Source organism: Rhamphochromis sp. 'chilingali' (assembly GCF_963969265.1).
Source record: "Rhamphochromis sp. 'chilingali' genome assembly, chromosome: 2".
NCBI lineage: Eukaryota > Metazoa > Chordata > Actinopteri > Cichliformes > Cichlidae > Rhamphochromis > Rhamphochromis sp. 'chilingali'.
In genome coordinates, this window is record NC_137930.1 from 43784332 (window position 1) to 43808616 (window position 24285).

Sequence of the window (24285 nt, forward strand, 5' to 3'; positions counted from 1 at the left end):
ACACACTATATAAATTCACCCCACCTGTCCTCTTGCACATACTGGTGTGTTATTTCACATTTAGGCTACTAACCAACAGCAGTCAAAAGACAGAAGGGCACAAGGGCACCCAATCAGGCGCTTATGAGTGCTACTAACTCCACACCCTCTACCTCCAGTAGTGCACACCACACTAAGTTTCCTTCACACTAACACCAAGTCAGAGGAGAAAACAAGAAAGGAAGGGAAAGAATCTCTTTTTATTTCCCATCTTTTCATTTAGATCCCAGCGTATGTGGATTAGACTGACAAATAAATAACCAGACAAACAGGGCAGCTGTTAACAGAAATCAGTGGAAGCAGTTACAATGTCTGTTTATGGCCAGAATCACTTTACTTGGAATGGTACTCTGAGAGATCTGCATGGCAGCTATACAGGCTTCTGCACAGGTAGGTAAGACTAAGTGTGTTTGTGTACATGTGTATCAGTCACATGTATTTTCATTTGAAATTAAGAATACCTTTAAAAAAAAAAGCCATAGACAGTAAAGTTATGAGGAATAGCTTTTATTTATCAATGGACTTCATGCAAACTGCAGTAAAGAGAAAGTCTTCTGTTACTCCTCTGAGGTTGAAATCAAAACTTGTGGGGTCCATACCATTTATTGGATGTTCTTGTGTCCTTCTGGTGATTCTCTGGGGCTCTTTAAAATGCAGTAAAATGAATCTAGGATTAAATGAAACTTTCTCATGCATATGAAAACATACAGATTGCATGTCTATGCTTACTCTCCTGATGAGAACACGGACAGGGGGTGGGGGCGGGGGTGGAGTTGACTTGGCAGCCTGTGTAAGGTTGGCATGAGTGCCTGTATGCTTGTACACATCAAGACCAAGCAGAATTCTGACTTGGCATTACTTGCAAGAGCATTCAGTTGCAGTTGACACATTTAATTGTGGTGTACTGTAAGGCTTGGAATTCATTACACATCCATTTATGCATAAAATACTTTTTTTCCACAGACAAATCTCAGTTTCCTCAGTTTCCTTACTTATAAACATTTGAACCAGACCACCAGTGCATTGATATGACTTCTGCTGTGATTGGGTACTCAATAAATAAATAATTTAAATCTAATCTCTTGTTTGTTACTATCACTTATTCTGAAAGAAGTAGTCATACTAACAAACTGCAGCTGTGAGTGTCAAAATGCAAAGAATGCCAGTTATGAAAAGCAACTTTTGCTTCTGTAGTCATGGAAAGGTTGCTTGAAAATATCTAGTGCCTCCAGTGCTAGTCAGACTGGAGTGCTATCTCTGCTATGTGGCTGTTATGTGCTCAATGTTACTGTGCATGCTGTGTCAACTCTCCACAGTAATAAGATGTCAGATCAGAGGCATAACAGAGAGGAGCAAAGTAGCATCCAGTGGGCTAATGACACATAAGTGATTTGAGTATGCTATAGGGTAGTCAAGGAAACTGTCACTCTTATTTATGGTTTAATGTCTTGGTAATGATAACATACTGTTTACTTGATAACAGTCTGAATTTACTGTTTGATATTTCTTTTTATGATCTCAGATCCCTGTGTACATTATAAGTTATCTAAAATCATATGAATTATGTCAGTGACTCATACACTTCTTTCTAGTTAGCAGTTAGTGAATGCAGTTCACCAGATTTTAGAAACCAACAGTGTCAATGAGAGTCTTGTAAAACTACAACTGAAGATGAATCCACTCAGCACACATCCTTAATTCTTATAGATGCAGAACATGAGTCAATAAACATGAGTAAATGTTAACTTGCAAAATAAGGGGCTTTGAGACAATTGTTGTTGTGTTTTAGTGCTGTAGAAATAAAGTTGAATTTAACTGAATGAGTCCATTCAACTGAGGGGAGGCCTTGCAATAGTTTTTGTTCGTTTTCTGTCATGGATCACTAGTAGACTTAACAGAAGATGAAAGAAAAGTCTGGAAAGGTTTAGGGCTGAACAACTACTAACTTGTTCGGCAATTTGAACTACAATAGCTCATTTGTTGAACTGGACCACATGGACTAGCCTTCGCTCGCTAAATGTGTTGGTGAGCCTTGGCCACCAATGATCTTATCACTGGTTTGCCACTTTTCCTTCCTTGGACTACTTTTGATGGATATTATACCACAACTGTAGTTCTGGAGATGCTCTGATACAATCATTTAGTCCAGCGGTCCCCAACCTTTTTTGCACCACGGACTGGTTTATGCCCGACAATATTTTCACGGACCGGCCTTTAAGGTGTCGTGGATACATACAACAAAATAAAACTAGTACCGGTACCGAAAAAAAGAAGATTTATTCATAACACACGTGAAAAGACCCAGGAAAACCGAGTAAACGATAAAAACGATAACAAAATAACGCTGAAAACCGATAAAAACCCTGAAAACCATACATTTCACACCTGAGCCTCAACTCTCGCGGCCCGGTACCAAACGACTCACGGACCGGTACCGGTCCAAGGCCCGGGGGTTGGGGACCGCTGATCTAGTCATCACAAGTTAGCCTTCTCAAAATCACTCAAATCCTTAAGCTTGTCTATTTTTCCTGCTTCTAATACGTCAACTTTGAGGACAAATTGTTTACTTGCTCCCTAATGTATCCCATCCACTCAAAGGTGCTGAAATTTTATGCCTGTATATGTATATATATGTTTCCCACTCATCCTGCAAACGGTCTTTGTTGGTCCTTTAAAGACTTGAGGTCCTCTACCAGATGCCTGGGAGCTGAGAGCATAGTATCTTTGTTGTTCATAGGACAGAGATCGATCGATAGATGTCGTTCCTGAGATCTGCTGGAGCCACTTGCCCAGTTTGGGGGTCACTGCTCTGAGTGCCACAGAAACATTGTTGTCTTCACCCTCTACATCTTCTCGAGCTCCTCTCTCAGCCCTCCTCTTTAAAAAAATTCTTTCACTGTACAACTACACCTACCACTATGGCTGTCTTCATTTTACCATGAAATTTTGAGATACTGTCCAGTAATGGACAGTGTGAATAGAAAAGTGCTATGGTAATGCAGATACACTGAAGGAGAATATTGTTTTTAAATAACATTTCATTTACTATTATGTGAAATAAGGCTGTGTAAATGCATATCTGTCCTTTTGCTTCTCCCTTGCTCTGTCTATCAGTCTGGATCATCTAGCCCGTGTGGATAAGGGTGGTGATTTATAGGTACATTCAATCGGAAAGGGCCTCCTTTGCTTCAAGTTTCCATTGCAGTGTGATTTACATCTGGGGGGAGGGGGCAGGGGCTTTAAAACTGGCATGCTTCAGATGCCGTGGGACTGTGGAACTGTTGAATCATGAGTAAATAAATAAGTCTGACAGTCCACTATCAGCCCCTAGAGGCTGAAGGGCTCAATGCCATGTGCCAATAATGTGCCAATACAGTGCAAAGCAGCTACCTGAACTGTACTCCCAGAGAGGCTGATTATCTTGTTGATAGTTTTACATCTTTTCTGCATACGACTCTGATACTGCAGCTCCTCTGAAAAGAAAGACACACATCAGAAGTATTTCAGTCCCTGGTGTAACTCTAAAATGCACATCTTACAAAATTGTTGCTATAGTTGTTACACCATAAAAAAGCCCTCTGTAAAGCTAGAACATCTTACGATTCATCACTAATTGAAGAAAAGAACAACCGCCCTAGGTTTTTCTTCAGAGAAAAATTCAGCACTCTGTCAAGAGTCTGTGAAGGTTCTCAGTGTTCCAGGTCATCGTAGTCAAAGGAGCTCGGAAAGAAAAGCGCCTGGACTTCTTTAAGTTGCTTGAAGACGTTTCACCTCTCATCCGAGAAGCTTCTTCAGTTCTAAGGTCAAATGGTGGAGAGTCCAAGATTTAAACCCAGTGGGAGTTTCCCCCCAAAGAGGGACAAAAGGACCCCCTGATGATCCTCTAATCGCCTGAGCCAAGGTGTGAAACTGGGTGTGGGTCACAATCAGCCAGGGTTTCGGGTGAGCTCATTGAGAAACCAGGCCCCACCCTATCATGTGATTTCCTGAGGTGAGATGGCCCAGGATGTGAGTGGGCGTTAAGGCGTCTGGGGAGGGAACTCAAAACTGGATTATAGATGGCAGACAGTTGGTGTCGTAAACCACCGCCTCTGTTCAAAGATGGTCGCTCACAGTGGACATAGATGGCTTCTTTCACTCCTCTTTCAAACCATCTGTCCTCTCTGTCCAAAATGTGAACATTGGCATCCTTAAAAGAGTGACCTTTGTCCTTTAGATGCAGATGGACCGCCGAGTCTTGTCCCGTGGAGGTGGCTCTTCTATGTTGTGCCATGCGCTTGTGAAGTGGCTGTTTGGTCTCTCCAGTGTAGAGGTCTAGGCATTCCTCGCTGCACTGTACAGCATACACCACGTTGTTAAGTTTGTGTGTTAAAGTGAATTGTTAAGTGTTGTCATTTTTATGCTTACCTCCTCTACATTGTTTCAAACTCTGTGATCAAGGAATTCCTTTGTCCGCCTCCCCAGCCTCTTGAGGTTCTGGGGGGAGGCTGTAGTGTTTTATCACAAGCACATCCCTTGTGAAGGTTTGTTTGATGTTTGGTAAGCTTCCTGCCCTTTTTATGGCTTCACTGTGTTGTGTATGGTGAACCAATACAGGAATTGAGCCATATATTGAGTGTGGGGGAGATTACCTTTTTATGACCAAGGATGTTGTTAGAAACAAATGTGATCAGGAAGTCACGCACATAGACACACACACACACACACACACACACACACACACACACACACACACACACACACACACACACACACACACACACACACACACACAGTGCCTTGTCCTTGTAACCAAGGGGAGTTTTACGAGGGGAGGTGCTTGTGTAAACTATTGTTTATTGTAACAGTTTTTTCAATAAAAGGCAGCAAGCGGAGGCTGCAGTCGGGGTCATTTGTGATATTATTCGAAGTGCGTTCCTGAGATAGCGACCGATGCCTCCCTTGCGCAAGTAAATCGATTGATTGCTGTTACCTTGTTTTTTCCTTCACGGGAATAAGTCTCTGAGTCAGCGGGGTCTGAGTTTAGACTCCACATTGTGTTTAGGAATCTAAGGAGCTTGGAAAGAAAAGCATCTGGACTTCTTTAAGTTGCTTGAAGACATTTCACCTCTCATCCGAGAAGCTTCTTCAGTTCTAAGGTCAAATGGTGTTAAGTCCCCTCTTAGGGGCTGGGGATGCTTTCCCTAGCCTGGGATGCTAATTGGGGATGGGGCTTGTGGGGTGCGTCAGGTGACCTAGGTGCTGTGCGACTCACACCTGTGTGTCATGGTGGGATCTGGCCCTTTTGGGGCTTGGGGAGGGGATGGATTGGGCTGATCATGATTGCTTCTGCCAGACATGAGGTGACCTTGATGCAATTTGCGTTTATATGTCTGGCAGGCATTGTTCCATCCCCTCCACTGTCCCACCTCCCTCCAGTTGCTTGCTTTCGCCTCACCAATTTGACTGGACCAGTTGGCAGACATATCGGTGGGACTGGTTGTCCTGTGCCTCACCAATGTGGTTGTGCTGGCTGGTGTCTTTATTATCCTTTGGGTCTGTTCGCTGTCCCTCTGTGCTGTAGGCCTCAGTGGGGGCCTGGAAACTGGTGGAGACTTTCCTGCTTGTGTCTGGCAGAGCACACAGGTATTCAGGGTTTCTTGGTCTTGGTCTTTTGATTGGAGTAATGATATCTTTACAGTATAACTCACCACAATGCTTGTTTTTGTCTTTGTGTCATTGTGGTACATTTTGCTACTGAAGTGATGGTGATAATGTGGAAGATCATAGGCATAACTTAACAAATGGAGGGAACAAAATGATACATCACAAGTATATCAGTTCACTGATGTCTCAACCTGGCATGTTTGGACCCAAAATGCAGAACTGAAGCCAAACTTAATGAACAAACTAACCTTTATTCATGTGAAGTTGGGAACCAAATGTCCAATGAGCAGAAACCAAACATCCATGAATCCAAAAAAGAGAAAACACATGGCGGAGCGGAGACCTCTGGCAGAGACGAAGTAAAACCAGCAGACGAGGAAACTAGGGGTGCAACGATACACAAAATTCACGGTTCGGTTCGATACTTTGGTGTCACGGTTCGATATTTTTTAATTTGTCATTTATTAAAATTATAAATATATATTTTAACTCAAAAGTACAGTTTTTAAATTTAATGTTGCTGAAACAACAAAGTAATAAAAAAATAAATCTATCTGATTGAGAAATCACTCATCTTTGGAAAAGAGAGTTTATTACAGAGAAATGGCTCTTTCCAAAATAAAAGCTATACTATACGCTTCTTCTGGGCTATATTCTCAGCAGCATATTAAACATATCAGGTCCCCATAAGGAGAATCATGTGCTAACGGCTGTCTAAATGACTCGGGTAAAGTTTGTACCATGCGTGCTTGTTGTTTTTGTCTGCTTCCACTTGTCTTTGCACTAGGATGATGTCGGAGTAAATGTGCAGTCATATTCATTTTGTTCCCACTAGTGCTGTCAGCGTTAATCTCGTTGAAATGACGTTAACGCCATAACACGGCAAATCTCTGTTAACGACCTACCGCGGATCACCCCGTGCGTGGGGCTGGACGGCCAACACGTTAACGAGCTAACTGCGCTAACACACTAGTTCCCACCAATGTAAATGAGCATTGCGTGGCACATCCGACATACTGTTTTACTGTAGTCCATGACGCGCTTACCTTCAGGGTCATACGTCACATGAAAACCAAAATAGTTCCAAACGCCACATCTGAACTGGGGGGGGGGGGGGGGGGGGGTCAATTTGCCATGTTGCAATAACCGTATGACTGTTCCCACCACTAACACATGACCCTACGCTGTGTTCACTGCATCATTCCATGTTTTGGCACTGATCACCACCTGCACTCATGTATATATCTATCTATCTACTTAGCACTTTTAATTCTTATTCCCATTTTTATTTTCATGTCTATTTAAGCTTAATTTATAACAGTATGTTTGCACTGAAGCACCGCAGCAATTTCCTAATGTTGTAAACCCGCTCAACATTTGGCAATAAAACCCTTTCTGATTCTGATTCTGATTCTGATTCTGCAACGAGAGCTTACCTTCTGTCTCGCTAGCTTGCCCTGCGCTCAGTGAATCTGCGTTCGACTACTCCGCCTAGGCTGCACTGTCGAGGGCAGATCCACTGAGCGTTCAACACAGACAGCAACGTAAGAGGGAAAGTTGATAAAATGAATTAAAAATTTTGTATTGTTCGATACATATGCGTACCGAACCAAAAGCACTGTATCGAACGGTTCAATATCGATACGAGTATCGTTGCACCCCTAGTGGAAACCTCTGGCAAAGACGAGGCACGGCCAGCAGGTTTGGAAACCTCTGGCAGCTGCTGCTGGGGCATGGGAACCTGGGAGTGGATGCATTCAGCTAGCTCCAGAGCGTGAATCCCTTCCCTGACTTCATGCAGATGTTTAATAAAATCAATAAAGCCTTACTAATTTTGGTCCTGAAGCCAGTCATTTCATCAAGTTTGGGCTGCCGACACCGGCACCCACAGTTTCTGTGTTGCTGCAACATGTTTTGCGTTTAGATGGTACTGTAAGGTTGAAGTGCTTCGGTGGTATGCAAACTCCATTTTGCACAGTTTGCACAAAATCACGCTTTTATCAAGGCTTCCGTCGAGCAGTCTTTTGCAATGAAATTCGCCTCTGATCTATGGCAAGCCATTAAAATGCCGTTTAATTATTCCGAAAACAGAGTTTTTTCTGCCACTCAGATGGGGTGTTCAAGGCGCCAGTCTGTGGCGTAAAAAAATGGTGTTCTGTTGGGACAAACTGCGGGGTTTTTCAGCGTTTTGAATAATTAAACAACGTTTTTTACGCCATTTCTTAACCAAACGGGTTAGAAAAGTGGCGATTTTTGGCTCTAATGGCTTGCCATACTGATCAGTCCTAGCGCTTTCTTCTGATTCTTCCATTTTTGAAGCCATGTGCATCAGTGTAATCGGTATACCAGGAAATCATGCATTGACAAAAGTTCCCCATTGCTTGGAATGCAAAGTGTGATTAAATGCGTTGATCTTTTTATGCTTTTTTTTTTTTTTCAAATTAATTAATCACAATTAACGTATTAAATTCCCACCCCTAATAATTATATAAATGAATCAGTTTGGCACCTGTCATTTAATAGTGATTTTATTCAATTGGAAATATGTAATTTTACTATGACATTTTATTAAGTGGGCAAATAGTGTTTCTTGTTTCTGACCTGTGTGTTATCAGTAATTTATACACTGATTATAATGAGAAAATGAAATAGACTACATACTCATGAGTGTTTTGTTGCATTTTGCTGAACAAGTTTTACCTAGCCATTGCAGTCTTGCAGCAGTAAACACATGTTTTTCTATAATTTTAATTGAAAACTAAATTAGTAAATAAAAAATTAAATGTAATGTTTCTAAATACCATGAAACAGGCTTACTGGGAGAAAATGGAAAAAAAAAACACCACTGGTTTTACAACAGCAGTAGTGAGTTGTGAGCAGCGTCTATGTGTGCTGCTCTGCTCAAATGAGTTATACATGGAAAGCCAAGACGTGCATATCAGTGTACCAGCCTGCTGTCTGAAGGCATCAGTGAAACTAGACAGCTGGAGCAACACTCAGGGTTCTCCCCTCATTATTGTGGAAATGGAAATGTGCGTGGGTGTGCAACATATAGCTGTGTCAAGCCCGGGGAATCCTCTCTGGGAGAGCAGTATGTCTTTGATTTCACCTGTGGATTAGGAGTTCCTGATGGGAATGTTATGGCATTTTTCAGTTGTTGATGTGATTTTCTTTTATTACCTATGTGTGTGCGCTTGTGCGTGTGTTTGTGAAATAGAGAGAGAGAGAGAGAGAGAGAGAGAGCGAGAGAGAGAGAGAGAGAGAGAGAGCGAGCAAACGAGTGAGAGACAGTAACAGAGAGACAGAATGACACAAGCTGAAGGGCACAGTGGTTGAGAATGTTCATCCTTAATCCCAACTTTCAACCAGCCAGCTCAAAGCCAGCTCTCCAGCCCATATGAACTTTAAAGCATGTTGACTCTTCTCATGAAGTCATAATGCACATATGTTTGCACACACACAGACACACACTAACAAGATAAGAAAGTAGTGACTGAAACAGAGTAATACATAATATATAGATTCCTTCAGGGTAGACGAGGACAACAGAATGAAACCAATGAAAGCACAGGTGTGGATTTTTTGGGTGGGACACAACAACTCTGACCTGTGAAGCAGTTATGGGCTGTGCTACCTAATTAGTCAGTCAGACGTTTATTCTGGTCAGCGGCTCTTTCTCCACAGTTCTTGGTATCTTCAAATGTAGTGCTGCACCAATGGTACTGCAGCCTGCTCCTCCTGGAAACTGATGTGGTTGCCTAGAAACAATGGTTACAACCCGCCATCCTTTAAAAGCAGTAAATTACTTTCCACATTGTCTTAGAATTTTATTTTTCAGAAGAGCTGTCAAAAACCAAATTGTGAACCCAAAAACCGAAAAGTGCTCTGTGTCTGTCAGTCTCCCTTACTGGCTGCCTTTCTGATTTAATTGTGTGTTTAGCATCACTTTTTTGTAAGTAGAATAAATTTAAAGGTGAATAAATTATTATATGGATCAACAGATGAGTACTTTCATCCTGGGAGTTAGTAAGACTGAGTCAGATAAGCAGCATTGAATACACTGTAGTGTTTTTTCTGGGTTAGAGTACGGTGGTACTGAATATAGTCTGTGCCCTGCAGCTGCCCTGCTGGTCTTGTCAAAGCCTTTTTATAGTGGCAGTCTTCTCAGCACCACAGCACAAATGTTTTCTGGAGCTCTTTATCCTAGAGGGGTAGGATTACACATGCAAAGTCACGTGTGCGCACTTAAACACAATAACACACACATATAATCACTTTTCTATAAAAATACTTTTCTTGTATTTTATGGTAGGAGGAATGTGTTTATTGTTATGTTTTTTGCATGTGTTTTATGATCGTGTAAAACAGACTGAGCAGAAATGACACACACTCTCAGGATGACATTAACTTTACTAATACACATGTCCAGCAATGACACACACACCAGCACGCGTGCCCCCTCCCTGGCCCTGTGAGTGTCACTCCGCTGTGTTTAGACACAGTATCGTTACAGCCTGTGCAGAGAGAAAAGCACACTGATGCTATAAGTGTGTCTGTGTGTGTTTGTTTGAAGTACTGCTTGCATGTTGCTGAGGAGACACTTCGGCTCTCAGACTGTCCAAGTTCTCATTGATGATCCCGTTTCATTTTGTCGTTTGTCTGTTTAAAAGTTTGTTCACCTTTCCTTCACTCTTTTGATTCGTCCATCTGTTGACTGGAACAGGACGAGGTCGACCAAGTATGACGGCCACCTTAAGCTCCTCCAGCGGCTTAGAGGTCCTCCTTTCCACTCTGCAGGTATGTGCTCCTGTATGTGACGTGTTGGTATAAAACACTGAAATAACAAATCAAAACAATTACTTAACTTCCATATTAGCTTTAATGTATGCTGAGCCCCTAATAGTCTGTTAGGGATATAAAAAAAAGGAGAAAAATAAAAGAAAAACTAAAATATGTTTTGCTTTGCCTCAGCTGATTTACTGAGAGGAATATCTGAGGTTTGCGTGTTTGGAATATTAACAAGATATGATTTTTGTACTTTGCGTGTGGTATATTTTGCAGGCTCGCATTGGGTAATTGCTGCATCAAACATGTATCAAATATACATCAAGCTCGATCCACATTCATATGCTGTATCATGTTCACATTATTTGGTTTGTGGTTGACACTGGATCCTTAAAAAGTTGAATGACGTAAAAAAAAATGTCAATAATATTGGACATAAACTTGGGTCCTGCATCAGCATTAAACTAGGATCTTTAAATAAAAGACATGTAACTGCAACACACTCATATGGAGCAGTGATGAAAACCTATCTATCTATCTATCTATCTATCTATCTATCTATCTATCTATCTATCTATCTATCTATCTATCTATCTATCTATCTATCTATCTGTCTGTCTGTCTGTCTGTCTGTCTGTCTGTCTGTCTGTCTGTCTGTCTGCTTGTTAAGGTATTGGTGAAAGGGACCGTGATGGTATGATACAAAACATCCCTGGGGTGCTACAGTTGGATACTGGGGGGTATAGGGGTGGAGAGATTGAAACAGCAGGTGGCATTACTGGCTGAACATCATTCTTTAAAAAGTGGTGGACTAACCTCACATTTTTAATGACAACACATTCTGACTACTGAGTCTGGGCAGTTCTTTCAAATAGTGTTTCATACCCACAGTCCTGAATTTACAGTTCAGTCAGTCTAAACCTAATCCCAGCATCTGAGAATGAACAGATTTCCTGAGTGTGGATGGACTGCCAGAAACCATTCTAACTGCAGATGAACCCTGAGTTGCTGAATCGGACTTAATAATACAATTCAAAGTACAGTTTTTAGTGACTGATCTTTATTAAGTGTTCCTCTGAAGGAACCTCAAAAGCCACGAAAGGTGGTCATATAGGATATCTCCTCTACAGAGAAAGTTTCTTTCAGCACTCCCCTATTAGCACAAAACAAACGAGGAAAGGAATATATTGGCTTTACATTGAACATATTCATGCAGCTCTTATCGATTTTTTGTTACTGCTAAAGGACACAAAGACAGACAATGTGAAAAATGAAGCGCACTACATGATTCAAAAGCTTGTAGAACAACCTTCAGCAGCATTATCCAGAAGCTATCATTTTCTGTAGGACTTTATCAGTCTCTGTGATCACTGAGGAGGAATTTTGTTCCATTCTTCTTTACAGTGTTGCTTCGCTCATTCAGGCTTGCAAGCAGTCATTTATACGCAGCTCTCTGAAGGTCTCAACACAGCATTTCAGCCAGTTTCAGACAAAGTTTAGCTGTCTGACCAATGGCCTCTCCTTTGACTCTAGAATATTTTGGTACACAGAGGAGTTCATGTTAGACTCGGTGACTGCGCCGTTCTTGGGTCCTGTGGCTGTAAATCCAGCTTAAATCATCCCCCCTCCACCACCGTGCTGACAGCTGGTATGAGGTGTTTGTGCTGATATATCGTATTTGGTTTTCTCCAAACGTGGTGTTGTCCATGAACACCAAGCATCTCCAGTTTGGTTTGTCCAAAGGCATTGGCCTTCATACCTCAATTTGATTTTACTTTACAAATAGATTTAGAAGTCCATTTCACACTTACAACCAAATGAAGACCTAACTGTGCTGGGAAAGTAAAGACAAATCTTTAAAATGAATACTACTATTACTACCACTACTACTAATAATAATATTAACAGTACCATAGCACTTAATTTACAAAGCACTTTTAAAAACAACAACCGGGCTGACCGAAGTGAGCAGTTTTCTAAAACATCATAGGCCACAAAATGTACAGAATTACACAAAAAAATACAAGGCATGTAAGGAAAACAAAGTGATAAAAGTAAAGACGTAGGCTTTATCCTTTTAATTTAAATATATTTAATTAATCTCACTCGTCTTAACTTAAATGGTCTTATCTTTCTTTCTTTCTTTCTTTCTTTCTTTCTTTTAAAAAAATGCAGTAAGTTTCTCATCTCAGGCTAACAGGACACTTACTTGTTCTCTTTCTTTTAGGGGAAATGACATCGAGCTTTCCTTTTTTTTTTTTTTATCAGGTGAAGCCTTTCTTTGTTATTTACTTAATTTTAAACGGTCATCACTCTCATAGAAACACTAAGAATGTTGTCCATTTTCTGGCTGAGTAGCTTTTCTACTCAGACTTTCTCCTTCTGTTTTGCCTTAGAGACGCACACTTCTCTCTTACATCGTCACCTCCAGATGAACCTGTTTCTTTGTATAGACAAATGGGGAGGGGTGGCTTTATGCAGATTATAGGCAGTATGTAGGATTTAAAATGACTGTGATTTATTAATATACGCACAGCAGTAAGAAAAAAACTGTGGCATAAATCTAACATGACTTTAATTGCAAACTCTTTTTTTGTAAGAAATTTCTCGTGCATTTATCAGCAAATGAGGCCCATTGTTTCAGAAGTCTTGTGGTTTGTTCAGGTTTCAGCTTTGCAAACCTATGTTACCTTCTGCAACCCTTCCTAACCTCCTTGCTCAGGGTTAACATTTATCATTGCTAATTGAGGCCTGTAAAGTTTTTTGCAGGTTCTCTTAGTATTGCATGCGCTGACCTTTGGGTGAAAATTTGCTGGGATGTCCACCTTTGGGAAAATTGTCAGCTGTCTTAAATGTTTTCCAGTTGTGAATAATAATAATAATAGCACTGTGGACTTCAAGTTGTTTGCAAATGAGCTCATAAAGGTTCCCAGATTATTGGGAATATTTATATTTTTTGTTACTGCCTGTTAAAGCAGCTCTTGCGGAATCAAACCTGTAGACATGATTATTCAATTTTGTGTTAGGGCAGTTTCTAAAAACTGTCAGATGAGAATCACAGTCTGAGGAACAGACATATTTAATTACTGTCACAGAATTTCCTCCCTTCTAAACATGTGAAACTTCAGAAGGGTAGAAATATTTCATGGGTAGACAGTCTGAGATACTGGCTCATTCAGTTCTCTACATCAGTGTAATGGGTCAACTTTGCTGTGAGTGCTCTTTTTTCACTGAGAGGGTGAAAAAAAATAATTAAAGCTCATTTAAAATTATGTATCTCAGTGTTAACTGAAAAGTCACACGTTTTCATATATGTCTGGACTATAAGACCTGAGCCAAGAAGCCACTGTCAGAAGCCTCATCATGGTTAGAATAGAACAGAATAATCCTTTAATTGTCCCAGAAGGGGAAATTTGGTTGTAACAGCAGCCAGAAAGAAAGGTTGAGTGCAGCACAAGCACCATTTTTATATGCAGGGTTTAAGTTACAAAAAAGTAAAGACAGTGCAAAAACAAAGCTCCCTCATCAAACATAGGGCCTTTTTTTAAAAATAGCTTTCAGGCTGTCACCCACTTCAGACTGGAACATGTGGTTGCAGTGAAAAGTGGCAAGTTGCTTCAACTGGTTAAGTTGACATAACCTGTCTATCCTATTTAAGATGTTATTACCTTTGTGTAGCAATCTTTGCTCAACACAAGCCTGTACTATTTTATTACTTTTCACACTGAATAGCTAGAACTAAAGACCAATGCAATTTGAGAAAATTCCAGTCGAGTGGCGTGTAAAGAAACACAAATTTACGTATTTACCGACTACTACACAAGAAAAATCTCGAGTCTTTCTTGTATAGCCCAGTCTGTTCCACTGGAATACCAGATGAGATCAGTGAGTTTGCAGGAAAATAGATGAGCAGAAGCAGCAAGGCAAGATCAGACTCAAGATTATGAATTTTACAGGGTAATGTGGAGGATTAAACATGAGATGGCCTCCCACAAGACCTCAAAATATTTTTACCTTAAATTTGACCATGAGCTAAGGTTGTTCCAATGGTTCCTAGTCCCTAGGGAAAGATCCTGTTGCGGAAACAAGACTATAGTTTCTATTTGAACAGGCAGATTGCTGGCCATCTAAACAGCCTGTCTGGATGCAACACATTAAGTTATTTATATCTGGCATCAGATATTCATCAGCGGCCTCATTTGGACATTGGAGAAGGTTTCTTCTTTAATGAGGGAGATGTTTGGCCACCTTAAAAGATTTCTGTTGAAACGGCAGAATTTAATCAGCCAGATTGGGTAGTTGATAAGACCAGCAGACCTCTGCTCAGTCGGATCGTTTTGAAAATGTGGGATTAGAATCTCTGAGAAAATCCATCTGCATGTACATGTGGAGTAAATGTGACATAAGAAACATGTATATAAACTAATATCCTAGTGTCCATTAGTTTGGAAATATTGGACACATTTTATGTATATAAGGCCACGAGTCCGTCATGATTGGCTCCAGCTCCCCTGCAACGCTGATAAGGATAAAGGGAAGAGAGGTGTGTGTATAAAAGGTTTTTTTTTAAATATGGTGTCATCCACTGGAACTGTTTGTGCTCCATTACATGAAAGGAGCTGAATTTAACAGGAAGTAGGAAAAAATGGAAAAGCCTAAAAATATTGCCAGTGTAATTAATATGAAGACATTTCACAGCCAGGATTTCAACAGGCTATAGAAACCTTTCTTCACAGTAACATGTCAAGGTCAGTGCCACTTTCTGCCCTGTCTGCATATAAAGTCCTGAAGCAAGCTATGCTCACACTGTGTTCCAGGACGTGTCAATGCAGGATGCAGAATTTCCATGAAACACATCTACTTGTTCAAATTCAAATTTTATTTGTCACACACACACACACACACACACACACACACACACACACACACACACACACACACACAACCATACACAGTATGACATGGGGGTGAAATGCTTGTAGCTGTACAATGCCCGACCATTAAATGACAGAAGAAAAGTTTTACAATATTTACAATTTACTACAAAAATTTACAAATTAACTTAGGAATTTACAGTAAAGAACGTGCAAATAGCAGAAGAGATTATAAAGATAAGGATTATAAATTATAGGAATTATAGGATTATAGGAAATGTGTGGTGGTGCGTGTGGTGACGTGTGTGAGAGTCCAGTCTTATAGTGACGTGTTTGGGAGAGTCCAGTCCTACACCTGGTTCAGGCCCCGAATAGCCTGGGGGAAGAAGCTCCTCTTCATTCTCTCTGTTTTGGCCTTAAGGGAGCGGAAGCGCTTCCCAGACCTCAACAGTGAGAAGAGTCCATTGTTGGGATGGGAGAGGTCCATCATAATCTTCCTAGCTTTGGACTTGCACCGCTTGGTGTAGATGGACAGCAGGTCAGGGAGCTCTGATTGAATGATGCGTTCTGCCGAGCGCACCACCCTTTGCAGATCTCGTCTATCCTGCTTGGTGCTGTTCCCAAACCAGGTGCAGATGTTTGACGTCAGGACGCTCTCGATGGTGCAGGAGTAGAAGTTCTTGAGCGCCTTCAGTGGCAGATGGAAGTCTAAGTCTTCTGAGGAAGAAGAGACGCTGACGGGCTTTCTTAACCAGGGTGTTGATGTGACAGGACCATGACAGGTCCTGAGTGATGTGGACACCCAGGTATCGGAAACTGTCCACTCTCTCCACTGGCGTGCCACTGATGATGAGGGGTTTGTAATTCCTCGCCTGCTTTGTAGTGAAGTCCACGATCAGCTCCTTAGTCTTGCTGATGTTTAGGAGGAGGTTATTCTCCTGGCACCAGGTCTCCAGGTTCCTAATCTCCTCCAGGTAGGCCGTCTCGATGTTGTCGGAGATTGTTAGGTGTGGCTGTGTGCAGGCAGGAATAGGACCCAAGGTGCAGACTCCGGAGACAGACGTGAACTCAAAAAGGCTTTAATTTGGTACTCAAAAATATAACATAACTGAAAAAACTCAAAACAAACTTAAACCAGAGGAATGACAGAACACACAGCTAAGAAAACGGTAGATCGCGACACAGACACTAAGAAACACAGGGCTTAAATACACAGAGGGAGCAATCAGGAAATGAGTAACATCTGGTCATAATCAGCTGACTGTGCTCAACTTTGGGATTGCAGGCCTCAGTCCTGACAGCTGATGACATGAAGACAATTATAAGAGATTCACAAAACATGAGAATTTGCAAAACAAATTGCAATCATTCCACTTTCATATAAACACAAGCAAGAAAAATCAGCTTTGTTGAGTGATAAAATCATTCAACAAAAACAAGAATAACAATATGTAGTGACAGTCACTAAAAAAGTGCAAAAACCACAACCATTAGTAGCAGCTGGGTTGTTTGGATTGTATATGGAGTCCACATTCTGATTTAGATACTGTGTGTCATGCTTCTCTGAGGTTCATCACTAACTGTAAATTTCAGACACACCACAGTTATACTCTCAGGTGGGAGGGGCTGCTTTGGCCAGTCGGAGGAACTCTCATTTATACAGTTTTATATATAAGGCAATACTCAGATTGCTGCCTTTCTATATGTGTTCCCTGCTTGCAATGAAACATGCTGATCGTTATTCTCTTCGTCCGCAAGGTTACTTGTTGCTTTCTGTTCCATTTGCCCGAACTGAACTTGGCAAAAGAGCTTTTGTCCATTTAGCACCCTTTGCTTATAACGAGCTGCAGAACGACTGGAAAATGACTGAATTCATTTCATTAAGTGCTTTTGAATCTAAACTAAGAATCCTTGTGACCAATTCCATAACATGCAACTGTTTCAATAAGATTGTTTGTCATTTTAACTGAATTTTAGAATTTTTATTTAATTTTATCTTTATTTATTTAATTAATTAATTAATTAATTTTTCATTTATTTTAGAATGTCTGTTGTTGCTGCCTGTGTTTAATTGAGTAATTTTTGTAACTGTGAGACATTTGCTGCTGCCTATCTTAGGCAGGTCTCCGTTCAAAAATATGTTTTTAATCTCAATGGGATCTTCCTGGTTAAATAAAAAAAAAGTAGGTTAGATGCATTCTAACTTTTTTATTCTTTTATTTTGTGGGTTTAAATGTCTTATATTCTCTCTCTCTCCCTCTCTCTCTCTCTCTGTGTGTGTGTGTGTGTGTGTGTGTGTGTGTGTGTGTGTGTGTGTGTGTGTGTGTGTGTGTGTGTGTGTGTGTGTTGTCTCTGCAGAATGTAGGGGATGTGGAGAGCACCTTAAATATCCTCAGTGTCTTGGATGAACTTCTGTCAGCTGGTAAGATCATCTTCTCACCATTTGGTTTCCATCCTTACGTAAAAAGTTGTTGTGCTATGGAAAATGCCAATAAACACACAAAGCCTTTAAAGGCACAGTCTGTTTTTTTAATTAAATATACTAAAAACTAAGTTACTAAGAACTCATAACTGTACTTAAATTCATGTGTAATTACATCTTCCAACAAGCAGATGCAATCTTTTGAACTTAGAATTCATCCGTTCACTTTTTTCCTCCATAAAGATGACATTTGACGACCTCCCCTGTACCTTTAAGATGAGTTTTGACTCCTCATTATATATATATCAATAAAAACATGACTTGATGATCATTAATAAAGTTTCCAGGTTTTTCCAAGGGTAGCTGCATAGTCAGAAACCTAGAAGCAGGTCTGAAATATGACAGAAACCTCTCAATTCAGAAAAGTTCTTCAAGCATTATTCCTACTAGCCTTTCAGGGAGTAAAGAGTTGAAAATACACAGGAGCGGGCAATGGTTTGAAGTCATCGTGCTGCCTCATCATCCTGAATAAAATAGCCGGGATGAACGTCACTGTTCCAACTAATTGCAATTTATGTACGAGGCTAGAGACCAGCTACAAATATAGTATACCAAGGGGGAAAGGAGAGGAGAACTCGTAGGCATTTGTGCTGGAGAGGCAAATTTTAATATGTGTCTGCACCTTTATGTCACAGTGTGGCAGAAGCAGACTGTGTGGATTGACAAAACGGACCCAAAACACAGATTCTCAAAGTTTTAGATGAGTAAAAAAACACAAACAACCAACATATTGACAGCTGAGGTAAATAGTGGAGCCGCAACCCACACTCAGAGTGACAGTCTATGCAGATAAATATCAGCCACAGTTGTTTGTCATACAGCGGCCACTGTAGCTAGGATCACACACTTTAATTGGGAGGTGGAAGAAAACAGAGCTCATTTGACTTCAGCTGGCATCTAGGGCTGGGTGTAGCATGTGCCAAATGAATGGATGACAGTAATCCTATTTTTAGTAATGCAGTTATGTAATGCGTTACTGTACTAAATTCTGTAAATACATTAAAATTAATATTATTTTGTTACTTGCGTTACTTGTTTTTTCAGATATATGCACCAGGAAGGATAGGAAGAAAACAGCATACACATGTATGCTGGGAAGACAAAAAATATAGAGTGGTTTATAGCTTTTGAGAAGTGGCAATATGGACATTAATTTTATTTGTATTGCATGAAAGGACATAAGTGCAATGGTGAAATCCAAACAACATCCAAGACAGAAACAACTGCAGTATACTGCTAACAGAACTGTGGCTCTTAGACAGATTGCTAAGAAGCTAATCAACAACAAGTGATGTCAAAGATGAGTGTATTCAGACCCCAGCCCAGCAGCCAGAGGCTGAACTTCTGCAGGTAACAAAGGCAATGATGTGTCTATATATAGACATATAATAGGATCAAATGTGGAAACTGGTTACAGCTGAGTACATAGATAGAAAAACAAATAAAATAGGGGAATCGCAAAAAAGGTAAATAAATAAAAGAAGGAAAAAAAAGAGATTTTATTATCAGATAAGTAATATTTTTCAGAATTAGAAGGTGAGGGCACTTGGAAGATATCTGTGGCTGTCACACCCCTCGTATTCTGAGGATGACTAAGGTTTAAGTCTTCATTTGGAGCAGTAATGTCCTTTGCAATAAATAGAAGTACTTGATGAATGCCCATTTGAATGCGGCTTGTAGCATCCTTTATATTTTTTCAAAATAGTAAAAAAAGGCACTATTTATATTTCAGTCCCTTTCAGCCAAGCACTAACCTCTGCTCTCTGTTCAGGTACAGATCGGCGCATCCACTATATGATCAAGAAAGGTGGTAGTGAGGCTCTGCTGACTGCACTGGTTAAATATGGCCACACTTTCAGTCCCAACTACACTATACTCATACCACTCCTGCACCTGCTAGCTAAAGTTGGACACAAAGGTGGGAATGAACAAAACAACATGTATTGTGATAACTCTTTCTAACTCTTAAAGTTTGTTTAGGAAAGGTGAGATGATCTACAAAAATAGCACAGTGGTTCCTGATTCACTGACAGCTATGTTTGTGTGTGAATAATGAAAGCTTCTCACAGAGATATATCTGTGCTTATTTGTCTGACCAACAATTTAAATCATACTGAGGGTCATTGTATGTTACAATGTACATGGTATGAAGGCATATTCATAACATACCTTCATACCGTGTACATTGTAATATACCCATAATAGACCCATTTTTGTACCTTCATACCTATAACAGACCCATTTCTGTAATATATCTATATACCTATATTATTGCTAATATGTATTTTGTAATATATTTATATCATGGCTAAAGCACTTCTGGATGGATGCAAACTGCATTTCGTTGCCTTGTACTGTGACATGTGCAATGACAATAAAGTTGAATTCTATTCTATTCTAATTCTATGTTGCAATATTAAAAAAAAAGCAAAAGGTCTATAATGGAAATACAAAGCAAACTGCTAATACATTTAGGTAGCACTTAGTTATTATTAGCAAGTGCTTAATTCATCATTTACATGTCATTACTAGTCCTTAATATGTCATTTAGAAATGCAGATATGTTTAGCCATCTGCTAATGTTACACCATGTCAAGCGATCACTGCTTGGTGTAACTATGTAGAGCTATTAATGCTACTACATCACTGCTAGTAATAATCACAATTACACTCATGGTAATTTTCCAAAGATGGAAAAAAATCATATAACTTTAATATTTGAATGCTACTATTTTAAGTACTTTTTCATTGGGGTTGCTGTTATTTTTGGATGTTTTTGACTTCTTGCATTCTTAAAATTTTCATCACTTACTTTCACAATACTTACTGTCACCATGCGTATTCATTGCAATGTATATATATATATGTAGACCGTCGTATTGGTATGAAAGCAGAAGAGGCAGGTGCAGTGCTGCTGACTCTGAATCTGCTGAAACACAATGGCCAGCATGCCAGGAGAACTGCTGCCTGCCTCTGGGTGATCCAAGTCTTCTGTTCATCAGGTAAACAATATAGTTGTTTTTGTCACCAGCTTGGAGTTAAATTCATATCCTGGAGGCTTACCCTAAAAATAATCATAGCTGCTATTTCTCTAAATTCTAATCCAAACTTTACCCTTATCCTAAACCCTACCTTATACATTGTCATCCAGAGTACTTTATTATTGAATTCTTCATTAACAAGTAAAGCCTCCACCTTAATTTTTAAGGGGAGAGTATTTCAGAAGCTTTACCTGTTGCTGTGTTTAAACTTATATGTTGATAATCTTAGTAACAGAGTTAAAGTCAGTTGTGTTGTCTTGACAGTTTCTACAGCAAACCTCATAGGAGAAAACCATGGACTGGATGTCATCTACCGCCTCATTCCTCAATACACAACCAAGCATCTGCATGCTATTAAGTAAGTATCCTAAGGGCTTTCTGCATTTTCCACTGATCAGTTTTACCATATAGATACAGTCAGGGCCATAGGCTTTTGAACAATTTTTCATCCAGAATCCAATAATGTTTTTGACACAATTTTTTTGTAATTTTGCTTTCTGCAGTACCGCAGTGGACTCTAAATTAAACAATCAAGGTGTGATTTAAGTGCAGACTTTCAGCATTAATTCAAGTGGTTTATAGAAATAGTTGATGAATTATAGCTAGCTGTTTATAATACCAGTTTTGGAAGCTAGGGATCAGAGTGCCAGGACCTCTCGATCCACTAACACTGAAGCCCTATGTCGACTCCTGCGGGTGGTGGGCCCACAGGCGGACGGACCCATGTTGCTTTTCTGGCCCGGCCACCAGATGCTCACCAGACATTCACTCGAGACACTACCCTGGGCCTGGTGCGCTGGACCCTTGAATTGTTCTGGATGAACATTTTTGCAGCACATGATTGGCTGAAGTTCAGAATTCATGGACTCCCTTGGGACGCTCAGCTAGACTTTAACTGTAGATGCTTTCAGTTGCAGCTTGTTTGGGGATCTCTCTGACTACAGTACTGTCTTCAATACTGAAAAGCATGACTGAGATGAGGTTGCTGACATGGAAGAATATCCTATTTTTTTGCCTTGAGAAACCTTTGGGTGAGAACTGCGATAATAAATAAAGCCAATGACAACTATGATAGGCTATATTTGGATAAATAGTTCAAGTAATGGTTTTATTAAATCCTTCGAATTAAAGTCTGAACTTCAATACAATGTGACGGCATCAAGAACCAAACTTATAAAATTGTGTCACTGTCTACTGACCACTCATAGTTCTTTAAACTACAAGCCACATTTAACCATATATGAGAATATTTAACTGCCCCCCATTGATCCATCCATTTTCTTAATCGCCTGTCCAGTTAAGGGTTGCAGTGGGACCAGTAGCCTGTCCCAGCTCTCACTGGGTGACAGGCAGGGTGGTGGTCACCCATACGGAAAAGAAATAGTAAAAACTTATATGTGATTTACTCATGAAAGTGGCCACTTTCGCATTACTTTCATACATTGTTTTAGTAAGTATCCAAAACATACACGTTTCATTATATAATTTTTCAAGGGATCTTATATCTGTTTTCACACTTATATGCTTTTCATACAAGTTTCACACAAGACAGATACAAACTTTATAAGATTTATATATATCTTTTCCATATGGGCAGAGAAACTGAGATTTTGTTATAGTCCAGGTATAGTACACTGTCACGGAGAAGTGTATTTAGGCTTTAAAGATATTATCTCCCCCCTGCTTGTAATGCAACATCTGCATGCAGTAATACAACTTCTGCATGTGTGTTTATTTCCAGTTTTAAAGCAGCAAAGCATGAAATGGACATGGTGGACCGGCCTGTCTATTACATGTTTTCCTGTTTCCTGTAATACTGGGTTGGAGATTCCTGCTGGACCCACGTACTCGGTTTAAAAATTCATGGGGATATGACTTTTTGGGCAAGGTTGTGGATTTTTCTTCCACTGCCTTTACTCTGTAAACTCCACTGATTCATTTAAAAAACAGCTGAAGGCATACTGACAACCTTTAGGTAAATTGTTGTTTTATGTTTTTTTTTTTGTTCATTCTTATGATATATTTTATTTCTGGTTTTATTGTAAAGTATATTGTGATTTTTACCTGTAAAAAGTGTTTATAAATGCATTTTACTTACTTACTTGACCTCAGTGTAGCATTTGACACCACAGACCACAAAATGTTAACACAGTGATTACAAAATGTGTTAGCCATTAAAGTTACTGCCCTGCAGTGGTTTGAATCATAGCTCGCTAATATCATTAACTCTAATTTGTTCATGTAAATGGAGAGTCAAACACTAAGCACTGTTATAGAGTACCACAGGGTTCTGTTTTTGGACCAATTCTGTTTAAATTATACAGGCATAATACATTAGGCAGTATTGGTAGAAGCCATAACATACAGTGCATTCTCATTGCTATGCAGATGATACCTAGCTTTATCGATCCATGAAGCCAGATGACATACACCGATTAGTTAAACTGCATGAATGTCTTAAAGACATACAGACCTGGATGAACTCTAATGCCTTGTTTCTAAATTCAGATTAAATTGACTTTCTTGTACCATTTTACAAACACGATTCTTACTCTAGATGGCATTACCTTGACCTCCAGTAACACTTGGAGCCATTTTTGACTAAATGTCCTTCAATGCGTATATTAAAACAACCACATCTGTGTTATTAGCACAGTTATATTTAATATCTTAGTTACCGGTATATCTAAGGCAGTATTCAGGGTCAACTAATCCAGCCCTAACTATATGCTTTATCAAAAAGAAAAGTTTTCGGGTTAATCTTAAAGAATAGAAAGTGTCTTTTTCCCAGATCCAAACTCTACTTGGTTCCACAGGCTCAGTAAGCCAGCAGTTTGAGAGCAAAGTGCTCAATTGGGACAATATGGTACTCTGAAGCCTTTAAGAAAAGACAATTCAAGACCTTGTATGTAAGAAGAAAGATATTAAATTCAGTTCTGGAATTAACAGGTAGCTAAGACAAGGCAATACAGGAGAAAAATACTCACTTTCCAGTCCTTGTCAGTACTCTCACTGCAGCATTTTCGATCAACTGAAGGCTTTTCAGGGAGCTTTAGGACATCCTGACAAAAATGAACTACAGTAGTCCAGACTGGAAGTAATAATGAAGATGAATCAATTTTTCAGCGTCACCCTGAGTCAAGATGTTTCTAATTTTAGAAGTCAAATAATTTCATGTTCACTCATACATAAAGATTTACTTTGACAATTACAAATGCAATTCGTTTTTTATTTTAATTTGGTGTTGATTCAAATGAGTCAGACGTCACTTTTCTGTTTTTTTCCTAGGGCAGCCATTAATGCCTTTTCTGCTCTGCTGTGCACAAGTAAGTTTTTTTTATTACCTTGAGCATTCCTCAGCTGATGTTTCCATTTTCATCATCACCATCTTCATTACCATCATGTCACAACTGTTTCT

General features: G+C 39.8%; 1 protein-coding gene across 2 annotated transcripts in view; it reads left to right on the forward strand.

Moving 5' to 3' along the window:
* The first annotated feature begins 211 nt into the window (after positions 1 to 211).
* agbl1 (AGBL carboxypeptidase 1) overlaps positions 212 to 24285 on the forward strand; it is a 91983-nt gene continuing 67909 nt past the window's right edge. The window contains exons 1-7 of one of the 2 annotated variants that reach the window (XM_080870235.1): positions 212 to 429; positions 10409 to 10482; positions 17703 to 17766; positions 19598 to 19744; positions 20697 to 20828; positions 21132 to 21225; positions 24156 to 24193. In XM_080870235.1, coding sequence (XP_080726361.1) covers positions 348 to 429; positions 10409 to 10482; positions 17703 to 17766; positions 19598 to 19744; positions 20697 to 20828; positions 21132 to 21225; positions 24156 to 24193 — 631 coding nt within the window. In that variant the 5' untranslated portion in view covers positions 212 to 347. Of the gene's footprint in view, positions 430 to 10408; positions 10483 to 17702; positions 17767 to 19597; positions 19745 to 20696; positions 20829 to 21131; positions 21226 to 24155; positions 24194 to 24285 lie in introns of those variants that run through there. The other variant, XM_080870237.1, reaches the window with a different exon arrangement.